Raw genomic sequence first — 24,845 nt, forward strand, 5'->3', positions numbered from 1 at the left:
GCCTGATGTTTTACAAACAGAATGCATGCAGTATGCTATCAGACGGAGAAGCCTGTCTGAAACCTATGGACCAATGGTTGTAGCACAGTGTAAATGCAATCACAGGCTTGCCTATGCTAAAACGTAAAAGTCACGACAACCACAGGGGTCTTTTTTATGAAACTGCTGTTTCCATTCAGTGCACTAGACACAGGTGACAGAAATGCAGTGGCTAAAGCCAACCGCTGCCCCTGTGAAACTTGGCTCTTTTAGCATTTCTTTTTTTCAGTGAAGTGACTTTTTAGAGAGTGGGCTGTAAACATTTTGGAAATAAATAAACAAGCAAGGTGAAAACACTCACATGCCCAGGTAGCCCCCACAGGAACGACGAGGAACTCTCGGTGCGACACACCGGGATGCAAGGTCAGCTTCTCAATGCTCCACTGGTAGCCGTCCTCCTTGGTGACGCTGCAAGCGTGTTTCCCAACGTGCTTAGGTACGATACAGACAGACGAGCGCCAACTCGCAAATGAAAAAAGTTCATTAGAAGAACGCATGAAGGTAAAAAGTAAAAGCAAAAAAAAAGATGTATCAACATTACGCAAAAGTGTTAAAAATGTGGCTGGTAAAAAACGCGCACCAAAAGCACATGTGCTGAGCAGATAAGCGAACTTTTTGTCCATAAAATATAACAATGCTAGACTTACGCGTGCGTCGCCCAAACGATTAAAGTCGAATGCCTTTATCACGTCTCTAGTTGTCTGACAGCTATGTCTTGACTACCGTATTTACTCCCGTAATCAACCCACTCGCATAATGAAGCCACCTCCCACCTTGGTCCTTGAAAAAAAAAATTTTTCTATATATCTGTTTACTTAATTTTGGTATAATAGGCAGTGCCACTCACGATCGAAAAAACATTAAATGAAGCCATTATATCACAAAGTAACAACACAATAAAAGTCAAAACACAGTTTTGCAACCATGCTAAACAGTTGCAAACAGCGCGAGCGCAGACGACGTCAATTAAAATTTTAAAATAGCGCGTTTTGCGATAAAGCGCCACCTGTAGAGTGCAGGAGAGACCTGCATTGCTGATAGCGCCACGCAAGCACAGCAGCACAAAAACAAAGCGAAAAACAAAGTGCGCAGCCTATAAAATGGCGAATGCGTGGTGTAGAAACACGCCGCACGCCCGCCATCTCGAAGGTCATGCAAAGCACAACCGCACCTACCGTGCCAACGGGGCATCATGCACCAACGTCTACCGTAACGTTTGTGCACACCGCCATCTGACACTGCATTTTTGTTGTCGGTTTTCTCGTTATGAACTTAGTTGAGACACCTGCTGCGCAGGGTGCGCTCGGCTGGCATGCTAGCTGCAGGGCTGGTTACAAACAGTATGCACTGAAGCAGTGGAACTGAGCGGCTGGACGACACTTCGATCTTTCGATATGTGCACTTTTGTTATGGGGAGGAAGCAAAAAGAGCTTGGGGCCACAAAAAATATTTGTCGGGCATTTCACGGGCCAAAACAAGCAAAGCTGTTACACCAAATTTTCGCTGTTATAACTCTCATGACTTTTTTTTTTTTTCCCGCGTAACGAGTTCTCCTCCTAGATGAACTTTTCTGAAAAAAAAAAAGGTGGGTTTATTGCGCGAGTAAATACGGTATATATCTCTGCATCACCACAAGCAGGTGAGCAGCCACACATGTTGCAATGCAGTGCAAGATGCTAAGCATTAGGACTCTCGAGCAAATTTCTGCGCTCTCTCTTAAGCACACATTAGTGCATCCACCCCCCTGGCCCAGGTACAACTTACATGTGCACATACATGTCAGTAAGATCTGGTAAACAATTTTGCACTTTCAAGGTACATGCAAAGCCCCGTGCCTAATCCCAAAGCCATCACTTTAATTGCCATGTTGCTCCATATTCCTCTGAGCAAGTTTCATGTTTCTAAACAGCCAAGAAAGCTGATCTTATGCCATACTGGTGGTCACATGCTTCTGTGCCAAGACTAGCCTGACTTGCAACACTCGTGCAATACATACCAAGTAAGTTCTCGCTGAAATGCGGTTCCCTCATTAATGCCCACTAAAGCCACCAAAGCTCCACAGTGAGGAGCTGCTTGCCTTGCGAGCAGTGACTCAGTGACAGTTGCTTCACGTATGTTTAACTTGAATGAGCATGAGGAAGCATGACAAAATACTTCAGTGATAAACGAGCCGGGATCACATGCAGGTGCCAACCGACACCAGTGTGTATGTCAGGAACTACAGCATCTCCTACAGCCAGAATGCCCCGAGATAAGTCTGCAGTGCCGCATCACAGGGCAAAGAAACCGTGCAGATCGCAAAGTGTTTAACTTGGATGAGCATGAGGAAGCATGACAAAATATTTCAGTGATAACCGAGCCGGGATCACATGCAGGTGCCAACCGACGCCAGTGTGTATGTCAGGAACTACTGCATCTCCTACAGCCAGAATGCCCCGAGATACGTCTGCAGTGCCGCATCACAGGGCAAAGAAACCGTGCAGATCGCAAAGACAAATTATGCACTGTAAACACTTCTAGAACAGGTGTAGCAGCCACCCATGGGGAAGGTTGAGGGCAGCTGTAACTAAAATTTCTCTTCGAAATAGACACGGAATGCAGAAATGTTCTCCTTAGCAGGCCAACATGAATTACGTTTTCTGCATTCAAAAAAGATAGCTACATTTTACCATTCCTGAAACGAACTATTTCATTTGGATCAGGAAATTTTTACAAAACCACAGACAAATCCAAGAGGGGCCACAAAGTTAACGATGTTTCTAGATCTATGACGGTGCACAAAACGTTTTTTTGTTTTTTCTTTTCTGGTCAAGATGTGCACCAACAAAAAGGACAGTTGCTAGATATAACTGCAGTTCCAACACTTCAACGAAATTCTGTCAAGTAACTAGGACAGCATGATGTAAGCACAAAGTATGAGCACAAACGAGTTTCAAAAGAGGCTTCCCTGAAGGGAAGATTGCTCAAAATGCCTTGGTTTCCATCATGGAAACCACATATTTATGTTTTCTTGTGGTCTGTTTCCTTTTTTTTTTCACACTTATAATAAAAAGGCATACATTTTTGAAGAACTTGGGCAAATGTGAAACAGAAGTGCCCGTGTATTCTGTAACACTGCCGATGCAGTATGCAGACTTGCATGTTTCATAGCAAATGTCCACAGAGTAGTGCTACAATCCACTGACAGGACCATGACAGGAACACGAAAAGGCATTGGGGAGAGGGAATCAAGTTTTTTATTTTGTGGTTTCCGCTTGCCAGTAGTACACCATGTCCCTCAATTTCTGTGCTTGATGCCTGCAATCGTCAGTCTTTTTTTTTTTTTGTTCTGAGCATGCTGCAAAGGGAACATGCTTAATCTACATGCAGTTCTTGTCTCGACATTATGTCAAGCAATGGCTGAAGTGAGACACTACGTAATTCGAGATATCTGCAATACTGAAGTCCACTGTAAAGAAGGGCTTGCCAGCTGGTTGGCCTTAATTTAGTCGGTTATGTCCAAATATCCAAAGTGTTGTACTAGAATCCATTGTATACAGAGCTCAATCAATGAAAGAGATAATGAAGACAGCACAATGTCACACATTGGTACATAATAGACAAATGTGTTTAGTAATTAACTTTATTGTAAAAAAGTTGTATAAAAAAGGTACCAATTCAGACGTTAGCTGGATGAAAATGCATGCCTAATAGCCTATCAAGTGGAGACATAAAAAAAAATTGTAGAAACTGAGTTAATTTTGCTGCAAGGTATAAAAACAAGAGGCAGCAGATTTCTCAACAAGTAAATAAAGGCATGCCAACAGTGTTGTTTTTTGTTTTTAATTTCAGTTCCGTCATACTCAGATCACTGAACTCTGGTCTCCTCTAGTACCCCTAATTGTCTTTAGTACCCACTTCTGCAACTGCAAAACATGTACAAGCGAGAAAACCTAAATTTAAAACTGAAAACCAAGGGGCTCAACTTACGGCTTGGGCTTGATGACACTGATTGGAATCTCAAAGACTGGGCCTTTTTCTGGACATGTTACATCAAATGCCTTGACCTGTATAAACACACAAACATGTCATTTTCTGCACTTAGAACACACTACACAGGGATCCATATTGCATCAAGTCGTATTTAATACAGAATAATAATCCCCTCACAGTCCGATAATCTGTAACATGCTGCCTCTTCTCCTCTCAAGGCAGCAACACCAGATGGTGCTCATTAGGAGCCAGAGCGTACAAGCTGGTAAAAAACAGAAATTTCAGAGAACAGTGCGTGCACTATTTGGTGCCTTAAACTTGAATAATTTACAAGACGTATCTAGCTGTCCAAAGAACTTCACAGGTAAAAATTCATCACTGTATTTGAAAGTGCTTGTACGCAAACTGTTGCTCTGATAAGGGTCACAGCTATGTCGGAACCTTGTCCTTCTAGGGCTAACAATTTTTGCATGAATAATCTTCTACGAGGCGAAAAACCAGTGGAGAAAAAAAAAGAGACAAAACTAATATGACAAATACATGTGGAAAAAACTTCCACTCTTGTGCGCTGAAAAGAAATGGTTTGAAACACTGTGGCGTCATGCAATCAAAGTGTTGCCAATTTCTATGCTGACTGTAAGGCAGCTTTGTTTTCACATGACATACAACAGTTTTTCTCAATTGGCACACTTCTCTGCCTCTGAATGAACTTTCACTTATCAACCAGCCTTTTCTGATACTCTCTACGTGCGTTATGCAACAAACAGTAATGTCTCTTTTTCTTTTGCTGATGCCCCTCATGTTCTTTCAGTTGAGTTGTCAGATAATTAAGAAACACTCCACAAAAAATAATGTTCAAGTGAGGGAGGCTAGAAGAAAGCATGCTTAAACAAGCATACTAGTACCAGAAATGTTTTTATGCCAAGAGTTATTTTGCCTCTGACTAAGCCTATGCAGTATTTACTTGTAGGCAACATGCCTCCTGTCACTTGAAAGACCCAGTTGAGTTTTCAGTCAAAATGCAAAGGCAAGCCCTTTTTCCATTCAGCTCTGAAGAACCATGACAGAATGGCCATTGCATGACCAACACAAGCTTCCTCGATCTGCATATTGCAGTAGCAGGAAAGTACGGCAGCAATTACGAAAATAGGGCTAAAACAGCACAGCAATTTTTGAACCCCGAAATCTTACAAAATAAAACTCATGCATTCAAATTTTTTTATTCATTGAAACTAAAGGACATGATGGCAAAGCTCCACAGAGCTCCGTGTTGTTATTTCGCATGCAAATCAAATTCCCTGGAGTTAATCCAAGCTACACAGGGCTACATCCAGCTCTGGCGCTGGTGGTCACTGTCTCTGCTAAGCGGCAAAATGGGTGAGACTTGCTGGTGGCCAGAGTTGCCAGATTTGGGCTTCTTTTTTTCGCTGGGTTACTTCAAGAATTTTGAAACCACTTGTCATAATTTTGGGGCTTATTTGCATTTCCCTAGGGTATAATGGCATTGTAGTGATCACCACATGCAACCATGGCACGATTGGCGATGACTTCAAGTAAGTTGTCGGTTCAACTACAACATATGTTGAAGGAATCAACAAGTAATGTTAATAATGCACGTGCAAACGAGCATTCAACTGAACGGAGAGTATACCCTGGTGACAATGTTAAAAGCAACTATGTGATTTCATTCATAGCTGCAAATATTTTTGCTCTACTAAATGATTAAAGTGACTTTTTATACCCCCTTCATATTTCAATGAACTTCTTATTACAAAAATTAAATTTCCATTTTTTGGGGCTTCTTTTGTGATGATTCTTTGCTTGTTAGCATCTGGCAACATTGCTAGTGACGATCATCATGAGCCTCTCATCTATATAGTTTGCTAAAATTAACTAGAGAGGACACAGATGCGCTGCGATCGTTCAGCAACCATGGGAATTACGAGTATGACATTGATTTGCCTAGTCTCCATGCTTGAGGGTGGCGAACGCACTTGTGGCTTCCTTTATTGCTGTGTTTTGGTTTTGTTTCAAAGGAAAGAACAAATCGTTTTTCACTTCGTGACCCAATTTGAAGTAGTAGGCCTAAAAGATTAAGGTGCTGAAGCATAACTGCCGAATATTTGCCAATTGTTGTTTCCTGACAAAGCAGCTTCAAGCCATGTGAAGCCAGAAGGAACGTAAAGTTCCAAGACCAGGCAAATCTATGTCATACCCATACTTTTCATGCTCGCTGAAGTACCATGCATTGAAGCCCCCATAGACACTAGCACCAGAGTTGCGTTCTCTCTAGTGTATACTTAGGAAACTCTATGCTCAAATCACTATGATCACCAACTATAACGCCTCAGCAACAGTGCCTCTGAATCTTGAGTACATCGCGGTCAAAACTGTATCATGGCTACTTAGATTCTTGAAGTGAATGTTTGCCTTGGCACTTAAAGTTTGCTGTTGTACACCCTAAGATATGCAAACCTATGCATTTGCATCGTAAATTTGACAAGCGAATTCTGCACACTGTTTCTGATAGTGACACAGAAAACGACAGTGTAGAGAGAAACTTTCTCTGGGTGTTAAGGATTGCAAAAACACTGACAGCGGCAGTAACGATGAAGATGATCCTGCCAACATGTGAAGAGAGAAAGTTGCACTTCTGTGTCCTTGTGTGCATTAAAATCAAATAAGAAATCTATTTTTTATTTGCTCAAACCTATTCAATACTAACAGGTGTGCACACTGACTGTGCCTATCCACCTGCACATAGCAGTCACATGCAAACTTACCGCTGTGTAGTAGGCTCCTGTTGCGAGACCACAAGGATCCAACCGGAGAGAGATTGTGCGTGAGGTGTAGGTCATGTTGAGGAGTGCTGGAGTGGACACCCAGGCTGCGTCACATACCAGGGTCAAGTTGAGCTCGAAGCCAATCTTGTCCAGGGGATCTGTGAACAGATGTCGACTGATTGAGCAGAACCACAACTAAGAGCGTCTCCTGTGTGTGCACCCACAGCAGAGTGAAGGGTTTTCATCAATGCTTGTCAAGGCCTTCCACACCTTCCAAGAAGAGTCACGTGGCAAAAGTTATTGTAAGCTGCAAAACGGCCTGTCAATAAAAAAAAAAACCAACTACATGCACTATGGTACTAGGCACGTGAGTTGAGTGTTCAATTTTTTTGCAGCATTCATGTGATTTTAGAGAAACATCAGAGCCCCTTCTCTATATGAAGATGGAAGGACAGCAAAGCATTTGTTTTGCATAATTATGCACTTGAGTATTACGAGTAGATTGCATTGCACCAAACGAGGCATCAGCATTTTGTGTCACCCCTGGCTGCAATGGTAATAAAGCGACCGTGAAACAAATTACTCCATGTCATTGAGCAACCTACTACTCGTCAGATTACATGTGGCCACCGCTCTATATTGGAGAACCGAACTTCGCATGCGTGCATTCTTAGTCTTGATGTGAGACTATGTATGTGCAATGTTCTCAATAGCAGAAGGAAATGTACATCTCGAAAAAAAAAGTAAAGGGTTCAAGAACATTATTTCAATGTAATGATCAATTGACCTCACTATAAAATTATATTGCTAGGCTTGTGTGAATATTCAAATTCTTTGAATATCCAAACATATATTAGGGCGTTCGAATCTACTTTGTGAAGTCAATGAAAAGATTACTTGTAGTGGGCAGGGACCGAACCTGCGACCTTCGAATAACGCGTCCGATGCTCTACCAACTGAGCTACCACAGCGGCTATCCCCCGCATCCATTTTATTGAATATATATGTGAATCAAACATTAAAGCATTAATCAGCGCCGCCTGTAGCCTTGACAGTGAGTGTAGAACACTCTTTTTTTGTTTGTATGGCGTCATATAGCACGTGATCTTATTACGAGCTAGCAGCTGACGTATATTCTCTCACATACTATACCTGAAAGCACGAAGTCTGCCAGAACTAAACCCTCACAGGGCAATAACTACACCGTCACAGAGCAAGAATGCCTCACAGTCTTCTCAGTAGTCTTCGCAGAGCAGCGCTTCCGGTCCTATCTGTACGAACGCCCCTTTACCATTCTGACAGATCATCATTCTCTCTGCTGGTTGGTTAATCTGCCTGACCCATATGATGAACTAGCACGTTGGGCACTCAGTCTGCAGGATTACAACTTTATGGTTTCCAATAAAAGTGGTCATTGTCACGCTGATGCAGATTGTCTTTCCAACTACCGCTTCCATCGGCAAACTGTGACGCAGAAACCTTCGACACCTACATCGCACCATTGGACCTGCCATTTCGTGATACCAATGCCTTCAAGACTGAGCAGCAAAGGGACTGCACCATACAGCAGCCCCTTCCTACCAAATCAAAATCATCGGTGACTGACATCTGCATCCGCGATAGGCTAGTGTACAAAAAGAACTACACTACAACCAGCTCACGATATCTTCTCAAGGTTCCGAAGAGTCTTCGCGTTTCTGTCTAGCAGGTTATGTATGATTATCTCACGTCCAGCCATCTAGGCACAGCGAAATCTTTTTGCTGGCTTCAAGAAACGTTTTACTGGCCCAAGATGCACCAGACAACGGAACAGTATGTCTCTAGTTTCAAGAAGTGTCAACAACCCCAAGTGCCCTACCAGTGCTCCTACAGGGTGACTACATCCTGTTCCACCCCCTAGAACTCCATTCGATCAAGTTGGAACTCCATTCGATCAAATTGTTCTCTTCTTTCAGGGTGAACGCAATTCAACATCTGAAATATGTCTTGTAGACGTCAATATACGAGAACATCTGAAATCACGAATGCTAAAAATCTTTAGAGTCAAATTTTTAAAACTTCCTGCCTTAATTTCAAGTCTAAAAACAGCATTTAGCCCCCCCATCAGCCATATCTCTTACCTCCATACTGTAAGCAGTATTTTATTTAGTCAATACATTTGCAACCATACTAGAGCCCGAGAGGCAGCTTTCCCGCAATGCGAGTGTTTGGTGAGGTGAACTATATTGAAGATCTGAAGGGGCCACTGCCAATCTGATGTTGATTGTATTCATCTTCAGGCAAGTTCAAATGATGAAATTCAAATGTGAATGAAATTAAATAGCAAAGACTATTACAGAAATATTTGAAATTTCCAATATTCGCACACCCCCACAAAAAGGGCTAGCGAACAACACTCTGCTCTGGTAAACACAGCATTTTGTCACCATGGCAACAGTCAATCCCCATTTAGGTGCACTGAAAGGTTTGTTCAACCCTCCATGATACTTCATTGTTTTCAGTTTGTCAACGCCGTCATTGCAACCAACAGAGCTGGAAATGGGAAAATGCCAGTTTGAGCTTCGCAACAATGCCAAAATCTCAGTGCTCGATGGGGGAAATGTGGTACGGTGAAGTTCGGCATTTTTGTACAATATCGCACTGCTTTTTCATTGACTATGCTTGCAACATTATTTTTGGGACACTTAGAGTATGTTTTCAGTGTAAGTTTGTTCATGCTGCATACATTAGGTGCTGAAAATGCCAAAATGTGTGCTTTCTGCAATTTTTTTTAGTAATTTTGAATATTTATTATAACCAGCATGACCCTTAAAAATGCCCCAGCAGTAGTCTCCTTCAAGACAACAATAATTTGTTTTTTGTTTTCAGCCGAAATGCCAGCTGCCCACCACAGTACCCTATAGGGAGACGTCACAGAAAATGCACTTAGACAAGCGCTGTTATTGCCAGCCACCACTGCACCCTGCTATGCTGGCTGGTCATCCACACAAGGTCTGCCCCAGCCTCCAGGGAAGGTGGATCAAAGCTTGGGAGAAAGACTTGGTGGGTCAATGATAAGGAGGTGCTGGGGCACTTAAATGGGCCTCTAGTGGGAGGAGCATCTTAAATCACCTGCCATGATCAGCTAAATCCACAGCATCCCCCTTTCATCTCTGGACATGACTAAGCCATTCGCAACCTCCCATTCCCTTGGGTCTGCAATGACACCACCCACTAAATACCTGTAGAAACAGATAAATGTGAGAGGCATTTGGAAAATTACCATTGCAATGCGACTGCTTCAGCAAAGTAGATAAGAATAAGTTCATTTCTTTTGCACTGCACAACATTTTGGACGATTTTGCGGTCCCTATGAAGCCTGAAAAATTGAACCTTGACTGTACTTAAATGAAATTTAATGGTTCAGGTTTTAAAAAACATGGAAAGAGGGAAGATAATTCACTTGTCCCTTGACACACATCAGTTATGCAATGTCTAATGGGCATAGAGCCTGCTATTGTACTGGTCACAAGCTCGGTAGTGGCAAATGACGTACCGGCTCTCTCCTCGTTGAGCAGAATAGGCTCAATCGTGACTGTGTGGACACTTGGTTTGGCGGTCTGGTGGGGCTCCCGCAGGTACAGACCACGGCGGTTGGGCCCAGAACTCACTCGAAACCTAAACTGGTGCTCGGTACACTGGCCATGTTGAAGGAGGTGTTCAAATGCACGATCCACCTGCACAAGCGAGGCCACACAAAAATGAATGTGCTAGCCTGAAATGGCGGCAAAGAGATGTGCCCTCCAGCAAGCATGTCAACAGTCTTTAAAATATCCTATTTACTTGCATAGTGAGCCCACTCGCATAATAAACTCACTCCCCACCTCGGCAAATTCGTATCAAGATTCTACTGTATAAGGCAATTGTAAGGCAGTTTGTGATATTATAAATGTAAGAAAATTATAGGCTCTCAACAAGTTTGTGCTGTAACCTTCGCATCCCGTATAAAGTCCAAATTGATAACATACCCCCCCCACACAGTATGTTCTACCTGCGGGTAAAAGTGCGCGAGCAACAAATGTGGCTGAAGCAGATAAAAAAAGAGCCGGCCCATCTCCCTCGCTCGGAAGGCTCATGCGATAACATGACTCCGTTTGAGAGGTCGTTGCCGTTGAAGCACAGAGAAAACACCCTGGCCGTCTAGAACGAGAATGAAAAGGCGCGAGAGGTTTCTTGAGCAGCAACTGTGAACTTTGCTTTAATGGACGCAGTAGCGATCATTGGCATGCACGATTGCTCGTCAGCGATCAGCAGTGGCTTGCATACACCTATATGTGCTGCACTCTCATAGCGAAGAAACTGTGCAAGGACTGTTGCTCTCCCTGGAGCAAGCATATTATCTTAAATCAGAATTCTGTAGATCTACGCGAGATCGGATCTAAAAGAATTAGTTGCCAGCATCACTTCGTACAGTTAAACCTGGATAGAACGAAATTCACAAAATCCCAGATAATTCTGTCATAAATGTCATAAAGAGGAGGTTCAGTACGAAAATTCTAAAAAATAAATGCACAAATTAAACAGATGAGAGCTAAAGGCAGAACTAACCTATGACGCCTATTTAGCGGTAAAAAACTGCAGTATTATTGTGATAGCACTTATATGGACACTCTCGGTGGGTTTTCACTATCCCCACCATGTTCCGTCACAAGTTGAATTTGATATCACGCCCCCGTGCAGCGTAACATTTACAAGCGGGTAAAGGCACGTGAGTACTGCTGAAGCAGAGATCAAATAAGCCGGCCCATCTCTATCGCTTAGAAGCCGCACCTAATAACTACCCCCCCCCCCCCCCACCCTTCCCTATGTGTTAGAACTGCCGTCGAATGCTCAAAAACAGAAAGGATATCCATCATTAAGGATCATGAAAGAACAGGGAAGGGGAAGGGGGGGGGGGTCGCTTGAGTAGCAACAGTGGTCATGATCGCTGGTGCGCACACTATCTAGCAAGCATCGGTATGCTTTCAACGCGAAGAGACTGGGAAAAAGAGCACGTCTCTGGAGCCGCCGTATTTGCCTGCACCAGCATTTTCTATGAGTTCCGCAACATCGAATCCAAAAGCATTGGCTGACAGCCTTACTTCGTATAACATTACAATTTGATGCCATCACATTCATTGTGTTGCATTTAACGAGCCGTCGTGTTGTTGCCAGAGCTAATCGGCTAATCACGAAGGCTACGGTCCCGCGAACTCGCGACGCGGTGCAAGACGGAAGTGCATGGCGAGTCAACCACTGAAGATCCATTGTTGTCTGTGTGGTCTCGGAGTTTTCATCAGCCCCTAATCTGACGTCCATTTGGTAGTGACGATCTGGCTGTCCACAAGAAAAAAATAAAACAAAGCAAAGCTGAACCACATCATGAGCACGCAGTCAAGCCATGCACGCACGCACGGCGTCGAAAACGAAGAGCAAGCAACACGAATACCGCGAAAAACTATTCGGTAAAGTGCCCTCCATATGCAGTGTGACCCCACATGTGAAGCTAACTAAAAGCACGGCACTGCCAATGAAAAACTAGTTTTCTTTTGATTTTGGTTTGGAGAGAGGGGGAGAGCATAGCCACGCATGTATCGGCAGCGGCATGAATGGCAGCAATGCGAGCTCGTGGGCCCCTTGTGGGCCGCAAGCCCACCTGCTAGCCACGCACACACCCGTGCACAATAACCAGCGCTGGCTCTCGCATGATGAAAGTTGCTAGGCCAAGAGTGTGCCGTGCCCGCCGCTGCCACTTTGCGCTTCATCGGCGGTGGCGCAACCGCGGAAGATGCATGCTCGTGCCAAAACTACAAAATTTGGAGTGAAATTCCCGATTGTCCGTAGCAAAAATTCGTTTTATCAAGGATGTATCTCGCTGTCACTTCGTTACATAGAGGTCACAATTACATGTGCTCCTATGGGGTAACGGCGGGGAATAGAAAAACTTCGTTAAACACTGATACCTCGTTATAATGAAGTTGAAGGAGAGCCACAAATATTTCGTTATATCCATTAAATCGTTATATCGATTATAACAGTTTGTGGCAATGTATGCTCAGATGGGCGCACACCTATAAGCATGCAAAGAAAGAAACAGCCTCGTGGCCCGATGTACCGCGACGCAGAAAATAAACTCACTCGAATCTTATTATTTCGAACTTTTGGGTCATTCGAACTCACGCTGAGGTCCCAACAAAGCTATGTGTATTCCAATGAGCGAAAACGTCCTGTAATTCGAATGTGCAAGTACTTGCGACGGTTAATTTGAACATACAGCACTCCGAAAATGCTCTCAGCACCTTGCCCAATCCAGCAGAGGCACCACTGCCTCAATGCTGCGCGAGAAGAAAGAAAAGAAAAGGAAAGAAAACACTGTGGCGGACTGTTCGCCCTCTCTCAAATGCCGATCTGCAACGCCCCTGTGCGACACCCCCAGGGGTGTCGGCCTGTGCTATGCTAAGTCCACGCTTCTACGCTTCTCCCTTTTCCGTCTCTGCACGTATACAGAGACCCTTCTCCTTTCAAGGCTGCGCGCGGAGAGAGGAAAAAAAAAAAAAGAAAGCTATCACCGAGAGTCCTCCTTTCTCAGTGCAGAGGGTAGCAGCCATGTAGCAGCGGAGACACAGTCGTTGCCGTCGTGAGAGGGAAATCGCTTTGCACCGCGGCGCCGCTTCTCGGTTATATTACCCGCTGAGCGCTTCCTCAATCCTCTCCGCGGCTGTGTGAGGAGGACGGCTCTCCCAGCCGTGCGGGGAGTGGCTGTTTTGAAAGAGCCGCGCCGAACGAGCGTCAAACTTCGCAGAAAACGATATACTTAACACACTACGGTCGGGTTTTTTATAGACTATTTGATAGACTAATTTAGCTCATTATATCCATGTACTGGTCAATTTTACTTTGTTACAACGAGGTTTAAAATGCATGGTACTCAACGTAGCTTTCAAGGGGAATTTCATTTACTTCATTATATCCATTATTTTGTTATATCCGGTTACGTTACAACGAGCTTTGAGTGTATCGAGGAATTCATTATATGGAGGTTCATTATGAGCAGGTTTAACTCTCAATTACATTTCAATTTGTTTCATTTTCATTCATTGCTTCTCCCTTGCAGTGAAACTGTGACTACTTTGGTTAAGTATGCTGCCCATTTTATTTTGATCTAAACGCGCAAGCGTCAACCGCCAAGTCAATAAGCGTCGTATAACCACGCAAAGCGGAGACAAGAACGAAAATATACATGCATGCGCTCATGAGCTGTTTTCTGCACCTGCCTTTGCTAGGCTGTTTCAGGAACCGCCCCCACTTTTTTTGAGCACCATTACCATCATCCTTTTTTCTTATTCTGAATACTGCCGTCCCCCGTCCCCCCCCCCCCCCCCAAGTTATAAAAAATCTGTTTCATTACAGGGCCGAAACAATGAATGTGACAGCGACAAGTTGTATGGTTATACGAAGTCAGGCTGGCAGCTAACTCTTTCGCATCCGATATCACGTAAATCTAATAAAACGCTGGTGTAAGAGAATAAAGCCATGTCAGCAGCACCAGGAAGAGATGCTTTTTTCGCACAGTCTCTTCGCATTGAGAGCGCAGCACGTAGGAGGGTTCAGAAGCCAGTGGCACTGTGTGTTCAGATAGCGCGCACTCCAGCACTCACGCCCATGCCCTTAGAATCAAATCATCAAACTTCACTGCTCGCACAATAACAGCCTTGACAAAGCTGAAACTAGAACTGTTCAAATGAAACACAATGTTGCAGCTACATTTTCGAGCACAGGGCTTGATGGCTGTCATACTCTAGGACTAAATTTGGGTGCTACGGCACAGCACCGCACTGATAAACAAATTTGCCAGAACAGGGGTTGTACAGTGCAGGATGGCGCAGGTAAAAAAGTTTGGTGCACAAGTGTGCAAATGGTGCATGCACGTTTTGTTCTTCTTTCTTTTCTTTACTTTCCTGCTTCATTTGAATAAAGCACTCAGTTGTCAGTCAGCGCTCGTATCGTCATGTCTTTGCTTGTGCTTAGCTGTTCCAATATGAGCACGAATCAAGTAGGCCAACTCTCCGTTTTGTGCCATCACTTTTGTTCAAATGGGTTTAGAAAATCCCTTTTTGTTTTACAGCATACAGCATTAATTCCAGGTCATTGAGACACGCTGACTTGCTTTTTCACTCTCACAGTTTAAAAATAAATCTTGCTCCTGTCAATACAGAAACTATTTAATAGTTTCAAAACTATACATTGTATTAAAACAATTGCATAACTGAAATAAGGTTATAAAAATACAGAACCTATAAGAGTTGATAACGCTATGCTCCAAAAACAAACCTGTTTCCGAAGCAGGGCCTCTTAAGATGTTTCTTACATATACTTATGTTTACGTGGCAAATTTGGAACTCCATACTCAAAGGGAGCTCACCCTTGTTCACCGGATCAGTTAAGCTTCCCTAGAAGTTGAAAGAGGAGGAGAGTCTGAGAAAACGACATCGAAGCCTTTTATGTGTAAAGTGCCGTTGGCAACACTTTGGTTGAATCAAGTCATGCACGCAAACACAATTCAGCCTTTGCATTGCCTCATTCTTGATAAGACAAGTACGAAACAGCACTGGCAGGGTGCTGTTTCGTACTTGTTTCGTACTTGTTTCATACTTGTTTCGTACTGTTTCATCAACCTAGCCAAAAGAAACTTTAATGTCGCTATATCATTATAATGCTTAGAAATCCTCTCCAAATGTTTTACTGCAATTTCACTTCAAAGTAGTAAAGAAATATTTCAGGAATATTAAAAAATATTCAATTTGATTCGCACTCACAGTTCAGTATTAAAACTTGTTATGCACCCGAAATTTTGCGCAGCTCTACTTTCAAGTGATGGTATTGCAGACACTACAATCACTTTCTACCTAAGTGACCAACTGTAAGTAGCTTTGTTTACTGAAAGAGTACTTCCCAATGTGGTTGTTTCCCTACCCTACCTGTAGCAGGCCGTGTCCCATGCTGAAGGGATCCTGCGTGGGCTGGGCACTGTTCTCAAGGGCCCGACGCACGCTGTAGGGTGAATATGGCAGCCCACGAGCCACCATCCCAGACAGCAACAGTGCTGCGCAGTGATTACATACCAAACTAGCTATAAACCCAAGACAAACTGGACACGCAGCACCAGTGGGCGAACAAACAAACCAATGTTTCAACAAGGGACGAAGGCAAGAAAAAAAATATCGAAACTGCAAGCCAAGGCTTCTCTTATGTGCAATCAAGTAAGACCTCCTCTGCTTGAATCACACAGTCACAGCCTCTAAAAATACTTCTCTAGGCTGAATAAACGCACAGTAAAAGTGTGTACTTTCTTCATTAAGGGCAGTGGCACCCATCCTAATGACGTTTTCCCATACTTGCCACAAATTGACGTAACTGCCTTGTATGCTTTATGCTAAAAAAATTGAATTGAATAAGAAAATGTTAGCTACAACATATGAAGCTATCATAACCGACTGCAGAGCTATGCCCCATGCCATAACAGCCCTTGCAATATACCATGTTTACTCACATAATTTGTGCACCAATAATATTTTGACTAGACCTGTGCGAAATTTAGGTTCGAAGCAAGTTCAAAGCGAATAGTGATTTTGGTTGAATAATTTGGAGTCAAATTTGAATAGTATATATGGAATATAAAAAAAAATAGGCATACTTATCATGATCTAACTAACCTGCACAATAAATTTTTTAAATTAAAATGGGACCACTATGCAACTTTTTTTTTTGTAATTCAAAGGAAGTCAGAACAATTGGCTTGTGCGAATGTTCAAATATTCCAATGGATAGTTGAGTATTCACATCAAATTTAAACTATCGAAAATTTCAACGTATTCGCAATGAACGAATAGGTGTATATTAGTCCCCATGTAACCACCTGTAGAGATGGTTTCACTGCACTGAAGGGATGCTACGCCGCGAGAGCACCTTTTTAGAGAAAATTCGCTGTACCGCGAAGCCCCCCCCCCCCTTCAATTTCTTGACGCACTACAACACTTGCTGAGCATGGTCAGAAAACCCTACCGATCGGTAGTCGAGGCTACCGAAAACACGTGAGGCAAATATTATAGCTCAGCACGCGGCCTGCAATTTGCAATACATTTTCAAAACTAAAAATTGCTCTCTTCCCTCGGCAAATGACACTACAAGCTTAAAAATCACTTGTCACACCCAAGAAGAAATATACGGCTCTGGTCACAGGCATTGGCTGATTTGAGCATGGCGAGTTTGTCGTTACCAGAACGGGGAGTACGAGTACGTGCGCGATAACACTGAAAGGCCACGTATTCGAAGAAAAAATAAAAGAGAAAAAGTGCTCAATGTCACAAGGCACATGTGATGTTTTTTTTCTTTCCCCATGCCATCCCTCCCTACTTAGCTTCCAACTCTTTCGTCAGGACAAGAAGAGAGTGCAATCGCAGCATGCAACAAATTTATGAAACTGCAATCGTACTGAACTGATTCTAAAAGATTTGCGGGGATAAATCTGTGAGGCAACAAGCATCTTTACTGGCCATGGCTACTTGAAAAAGTGTTGCAGGGCCTCTTTAAAGGAACATGTTACCCTCAAATCAATTCATCATTTTATTAAGCTTGAAAGCTTGTTATGGCGGTCGATGTTCTCCAAGTATAATAAATTTTGAAATATTAAATATTTTACAGATTATCACTCGCACCCTAACAAACCTCGTATCCCCCTACAACTCAAGGTTGTTACGACTTTCTTTAAAGGGAAAAAAAATGACATTTGCGTAGAGCCACTATTTCAATTTAAAAAATATTATGCAGGTTGGTTAGGTCATATAAATATTCCCATTTTTTTATATGTCATACCATTCGAAGTCGATTCGAAATTATTTGATGACAAAATCAGTATTCGCACATGCATAAACAACTTTTGAGTAGTAGCATGATTTTACTTTTGGTAGGATGCGAGTGATAGCCTGTAAAATATGTAACATTTTAAAACTTATTATACTTAGGGCATATACATATAAGCCATCATAACTTGTTTTAGGCTTAATAAAATAATGAAGTGATTGGAGCATAACATCTTCATTCAAAGGGGCCCTGCTACACTTTTTCAAGAAACCATAGAATGAATTCACTTGAGAAGCTTATTGCCGCAAGAACTCACCGCCACAAAAAATTTTTAAAATCCGTGCAGAGTTGCAAAGATTCTTCGCACGCTGTATTTGCATTCTTTCTTCTCGTTCCCACAAAAGCGCTAGACGCTAAGCAGGAAGGGATGGCATGGATCTTGAAGGCACGTCACATATGCCTCGTGGCCTTGAACACTTTTATTCTTCAAATAAGAGGCTTTTCAATGCGATCGCACATACGTGTGGACAAGTGCCAGCCTCCCGCGGCAGGCCCAGTAACGACCGAGCGCGCCATGCTTCGACATTGAGAATTGTTTGTGAATAGCAGGCCGCATGCTGTGCTATAATATTTGGCTCGCATGTTCTCAATAGCTTCAACTACCAATCGGCAGCGTTTTCTGACCATGCTCAATAAGTGTTACGGGGGCCCTTTCAATTTGATAGGGGGCTTTGCGGCAGAGCGAATTTCCCTTGAAAAAATAGTTCCACGGCTTAGCACCACTACACAGCAGTGAAACCAACTTAACAACCGGTTATATGTGAAATATTATTATGCACCTATCGATCATTACGAATACTTCCGAAATTTTTTATAATTTAAATTCAAATCGAAGTGAATTCAAAAACTCTACTATTCGTTCGAATATTCGATGCATTCGAATATCCACACAAGCCTAATTCTGACAGCTTTGCTAAAAAAATATTCGCTCACATATTAAGCGCTTCTGACCAGCCCAGGCCAGCTTGCTAGCGCTTGCGCGAAGAGACTTTGAATCTTTGGATGCTTTGGACGGGCGCGTGGCTCGCCGAGCAGGCAACTGCAGTCGAGCGGGCTGCAAATGCGAAGTCCCTTTATCTGAGAACCACTGTAACTGCTTTTAAGTCAAAATCCTCGAGTGTTTGCCTCCCTCTATTTCCTCATTTTTACGATCACGAGAATACATGCTCGCGTCACAGCACCAACCACTTTCTGCATCGGAGGTGTGTCGCCTTGTTGTGCCAACTGTTTTCAAGCTTGTTCTCTGCGTCCACTCTGTCACGCACGCTTGGTTGATTTCAGAACGTTAGATTTCGCCATCCGTTCGTCGCAGTTTTATTATTCCCATGCGATGGGATACAATTCTCATCTACATGTATAAGGTGAAACTCAAGCTTCCTGTTCTAAAAATTGCTGAAGAAGACAGGAACCGTGCTACTGCCGAGCCCTTCAGTGTGTTCTTCAACGTATGACGATTGACCCAATCAGTATGGCAGAAAGCAGAACAGGTGCGCCTGTTAATACAAGTTTCCTGTCGTTGAAGAAGGCCTTTTCAATTATGTGCAAACTCTTAGGTGTTCCAGTATCACCGTATCGTGGGACAAAACTTCTCCCAGCATCGTCGAGAAAAGCTTCAAGAAATGGGGCACTCTAACGCGCTCGATGGAACGGAAGATGATGCCCTTTAGGGTAATGGCAACAGTGGCCGCGGTGATGATTCTCAATCGAACACCTCGACTAGTGGTTCCGCCTGGACCATGTGTGACCAGCTCTGTATGTTTTAAATATGTGCTAATCCTTTTAAATAAGCAAGTACACTTTGTTTGTGATCCAACTTACTTTCATTAATTTTTTTATGTGTGTCCAGCACATTATTTCGCATGTGTTCACAAAATCCCAGTGTAATTTGCACACCACGTTTTCAGAGAACCAAAATTGTGAAAAAAATGTGCAAATTATGAGAGCAAAGACGGTATCTGAAAAGTTTCTTCCAAAAAATCTGAAGAAAAGAACTGCAAAGGGCTCATTTTTTTCTTTTCTTTAGACAGAATATTTATTACATGTAATGAATCATGCCCAGGAAAGTATAGGGGATGCTAGTAGCAGTAATTATAATGTAAATGTGAAGAAAGAAATGTGGATGAAAAAATAATTTGCCACCAGCAAGTTTTCTTTTTGCCCACTTTTCTTAACATTTACGTTACAACTACTGCTAATAACATCCCCTATACTGTTAGCACTAAAAAAAGACTGAGCCTTTCTATAAGGCAACAATTCTGAGCAGTGGATGCACCTCACTTAGCATGCACTATTATCATTCTAACAAAATGTAAAGTGACGTTACCAATCATATCGCATTGTGAGTACTGTTAACAACTGCGATGATATTTTCAGTTATTTTAGATGTTAAAAAATCTCCACTAAAAGCAATAAATTACTTCATCACAAGTACGAGAAAATTGTGACTGTCTTAGAATCATGAAGTAAAAAAAAGGAATTAAACATGATGGACCACCTCCAAGTCCATCACCCTGAGTTGGTTCTCTCCTATTACAGTGTACTCTCATTAAATAGAATCAGAAAGGACCAGGAAGATAAGTTCCTTTTAATGGGAGTCCCATTTACTGAGAGGTGAATAAGACTGCATATTGCAAGTATGAAACTAATTGTGCTAGAGGCAGCTCTGCTTACATCGTAGTTTTGTTTAAGAGATTTCCTCTTACTGAGAGTCTACTGTACAAGAGAGACATGTCATGTGCTTTCTACATGAGTGGCAACATGTCACTAGCCGTTCTTTAGTGAATGTAAGCCGAGACTGGGAACACTTCTCCAATACACTCTTTACAACAGTTGCCGCCACTCGAATAATGGAGTGGACGACGATTGGTGCAAAGTAATGCTTTCTGGTCGAAACATTTGCTTGTTCCACCAATTCTTGGTGTTCACTAAAAGCATCTTCGGCTGGCGGCACCGGTGGCATTCTCAGTGCACTTGTACCGTGCCGTACGTGGTGCCTGAGCACCACGTGTGCGGTGCCGCATGTTCGGCTGGGCCGGCCACGACATGAGTGCACGCCAAGGTGGCACCACAGAGGTCGACGGTGGAGCGTGATGCAATCCTGTTAGCTCGAGCGTGCCGGCAGACGACGCGCTGACGTTCCATCATTTCGGGCGTAATTTACAGCTGGCGCTGCAGCATAACACGGCCGGACGGGGCAGAAAAAGCGTGCGTAAGCTTACATCGTCCAACTGTACTCGCAAAAAAGCTACTTTTGCTGCCAGGATGTCACTGGACACCGAAGGCGATGTGAAAATTACCGTAAGCTTCTAGTTGGTACAGAAGCGATGTAGCACGACCCCCTGGAGAACAGATGCGCACCCACTGGACACGTAGCATCTTGCAAGTGTCTCTCATAGTTTGATTTTTTGTTGTTTGCTCTCTTATTACCAGTACAAACAGGACGCTGGAAATTGTTGTCTGCTAAATGACGTCTCTCGCATAGGGAGCTGCCGTAGCAGATTCGATTTTCGTGGTTCACACGTTCAGATTGCCTGTAGCGAGGCGTGAAACTCGGGTGATGTTTGACGTAACTTTCTTTCCACCGTCACGGTGCCAGTGCACCTCAGCCGAAGATGCCATAACTTGTTACACAAGTGACGGCAGATGAATTGTGACAGGGTCTACAAAATTATCGTCTGTATCGAATAAAATAGTAACGTGCTCTTGGAAGTTCCATGTGAAATGAATGCACTTAGTATATCAAAAATGTTCCCTTTACGTATCAAACACTACACAGTGCCACAATAAACTCCTGCAAGTGCCAAACAGTACCTCTGTGACTTCTGACATCTCTGTAAACGCTAGTATATAGAATAGAGTTGTGTTGTTAAAGCAGTCAGAGTGGGGCTCACCTACGACACCAGCTGCATGTGGGGAGCTCATGGAAGTGCCATTGAGCAGTTGGCTGCCCTTGAGGGTCCACCTGGCCACCGATGTGATGGCGCCACCAGGGGCACACACACTCACGCCTAGGTCACCATCTGGGCTGCCCCCCACCCCGCCCACAGTCACTCATTACAGTTGCAGGGCTCACCCCACCACACCAGTCGACAAAGTCATTACTGAACACTCCATTATGAAGACAGATACAACAATTCAAACTCCCCACAGTTATTTCAAATGAGAGAACAAAATATTTTCTTCAAATGATTCATAAAAGGATGTAAAGAGCACAGACCAACCCCTCACAGGAGCCCTGCAAGACTTTTCTAAGTAACCATCCAATAGCTTCAGTAGGAGTTCATTGCCTCCCAAATGACACGGGGAAATTGAACAACTTCTCATAATATGAGCGGCATTAGTCATTTTCGCACACTTTCTCCTTTCGTCCCAGCGAGCGCAATTATGTCAGAAGAGAAAAAAGCTACGTCTGTTCATCATGAGCACACGTCATGACCTTATTCTTTCTTTCTTTTTCTCTCAATGTGTAACTTATTTTCAGCATAACTGCGTGCGTGTGGGCATGCGGTGGCGTACCACGGCAGCCAGAGTGAGTATGCAGCTCATGGTGCTGAAATCAGCCAGTGGCCGTGGATCTGTCGTGTGGGTTTATGGCATCATTTGTTTAGAGAATAACGAGCGATTTCTAGCTGACTTTGAGAATTAATTTTAAATTCCAGCACATGCTACGGTTGTCGACTGATTTTTCGGACCTGGCGGGGATCGAAAAATGAACTCAGGTCAAAAATTAACTGAAAAATGAAGATCGAAAAAAGAAATGATCAGAAATATGAACTTTATTGCATCAGGCAGGCTTAAAAAAAGTTCATGATTCTGCCTTGCCTCATACTACACTTGAAAGCAATTTGGTTTGCCCGTATTTGCACCAAGGTGACATCGTCACAGTAAATGCTTGACAAAAGTGTCACCGTGATGGCTATCTCCGCCGCCGACGGCTGTGAGAGATCATCGTCATCATCATTCGAACCGCTCTCCCGCTGCGGCATAACCTGGCAAAAAATGTCTTCGTCTGTGCGCTCTGCGCACGAAATCGTCATCGTACGCACAAGCGAAAAATGCCATCGTGGCCGGCACATTGACTATTCTAGGGGCCATACTACAACCATGCATTCACTTCACCACTGCGCAGCTCCACCTCCTCCCTGTATGGTGCGATGACGACAGTGCTGACCACTATGGCTGACGGAAGACAAAAAAAATGGTCTCGTGCCGTGTTTTCTAAAGCAGACACGGCCTCCGAAACTTGAAATATGACGTTCGCTTTCCAATCTCGGAGGCAGAAAAGCCATTTTAAAATTAAGCCACTAAGCTTAGTCAAGACGGTGGAAAATCCAACATGGTGGCGTCCATAATATTCCCTAGCGCCGCTAAAAACAAGCGATTTAGTTAGAAAAATCCAACTTTCAGGGTCGAATTCGTCCAAAAAATTGGTCAAAAAAATGCATTAGCCCTATGGGAGCCCTGACAGTGCACTTTTTAAGTCCGAGATATCAAGCAAGTCCGAATTTTTAGAGTCTTAAAAATCATTCAGCGACTGCATAAGATTTAGCTCGCATGTAAAAGCCTCGCCTACTGACTGGCAGCATTTTCTGACCGTTATGAAAGGTGTTACAGGGCCCCTTTAAAACTGTATTCATTATAAACAGCACTGTGCTCAGAAAATAAACATACTACAGTGTAGACCACTTATAATATAACCGCTTACAATGCAGTCTTTTTCAACTCCCGTTCAGCCTCCTATAAAACCACGTGTACATGTAACCACACATTGTGCAGTCCCTCAAGATGAGAGACCAGTGATAATGCGGTTGCCGGAAAATCTTTGTCACAATCGCGGTAGTGACTGTGCGTATGAAAGGAGGCGCATTGGGTGCGCTACTGGGGAGTGAGCGACAAGGTCGTTACGAAGAAGGAGGGGACGCGAAGTGAACAAATGAAAGGCGGAAGGAAGAATAGGAAAAAAAAACACAGCACCCTGCACGGGCTCGCCGAGTATGGGCAACAGATAAGCTTTGGAACGGCACCAACTGATTAGCGTTGCTGGCATGGCCCCAGACGCGCGCGACGCGACATTGTATGTATGATACTGTCTTTATCAACTGCACTTAACAGCTTTCTGCCGTGAAAAGCATAGTCATTATCATGCTTACTACAGATATCACCTTTGCCACCCCAGAGCCTTTGCGAACAGTGCGCAGTTTTGCTTGGTAGGTTTTCGTCATCGTTGATCTCCCGGCCACAAACTCGAATTTCATATCCCACACGCGGTTCTTAATTCAGTGCTTGAGTGCGGTCTTTTCAACACTGGACCTTCACGTATTGGACAAACTTCCCTCGACAACATACCGAACGGCACGTTAAGCCTAATCGGCGTTGGTTGCGCAGTTGGTCACGTGCCATATAAATTGTGGCTTCGTACGAAATCAACGAAACTTTCTGCAGGGGCTGCACTTGAAGGGAAGGAATGAGCATGGTTAAAAAGCATGGAACATGTTGCACTCAAATCGTGATTCGCGATTCGATTGCGATGTCTTGAAACCGGGTGCTTGCCCATGAAATATCAGACTATTGGCATCTTTCAATGTGTGAAATTTCGGACGTGATTCAACATAGCTTCTGTGCAGTGTGCATAATCGAGGCAGCCTGAGAAGCAGTCGGCGAATTTCTGTGATGGTACATTATTTTGTCAGACCCCCCTTTACCCCTTTTCGTGTTCATTTCACTAAAAACGGGGTTCTTAGGACATTAAATTTTTTTTTAACATTCAGAATTTTAAAAGGTTGTAAGCACCACGCATCCTACGCTTCGATTCCTGAACATGCGTGGCTGTTGCTAAACATGTTTTTCGCAGTTGCAGCCCTTGAAAAAGGTTGTTTTCGTTATAGTGCGATACCGCTTACAGTGCAGATATTCACGACTTTCCCGACTTATGTTATAAGCGGTCTATACTGTTCTATTAAAAAAAACACACACGCACAGAAAGAAAAACCAGCATTATACAAATGTAAAATGAAGAGCAAACATTCAAAAATAATTATATCACAACAGATACCCAACGACTTCCTTTACATGACCTGAAAACACTTACAAAAAGACATTTAAATTTGTAATTGG

The 24,845-nt window shown here is 43.4% G+C and overlaps 1 protein-coding gene across 1 annotated transcript in view; it reads right to left on the reverse strand.

Moving 5' to 3' along the window:
- Window positions 1–24,845, reverse strand: part of TppII (Tripeptidyl-peptidase II) — a 236,372-nt gene that overhangs the window by 137,452 nt on the left and 74,075 nt on the right. Inside the window, exons 11-16 of the mRNA XM_075873097.1 lie at window positions 21,623–21,756; window positions 15,791–15,915; window positions 10,330–10,510; window positions 6,795–6,952; window positions 4,009–4,085; window positions 341–447 (exon numbers count right to left, since the gene is read on the reverse strand). Coding sequence (XP_075729212.1) covers window positions 341–447; window positions 4,009–4,085; window positions 6,795–6,952; window positions 10,330–10,510; window positions 15,791–15,915; window positions 21,623–21,756 — 782 coding nt within the window. The remainder of the gene's footprint in view (window positions 1–340; window positions 448–4,008; window positions 4,086–6,794; window positions 6,953–10,329; window positions 10,511–15,790; window positions 15,916–21,622; window positions 21,757–24,845) is intronic.

Source organism: Rhipicephalus microplus, chromosome 1, assembly GCF_043290135.1.
Source record: "Rhipicephalus microplus isolate Deutch F79 chromosome 1, USDA_Rmic, whole genome shotgun sequence".
NCBI lineage: Eukaryota > Metazoa > Arthropoda > Arachnida > Ixodida > Ixodidae > Rhipicephalus > Rhipicephalus microplus.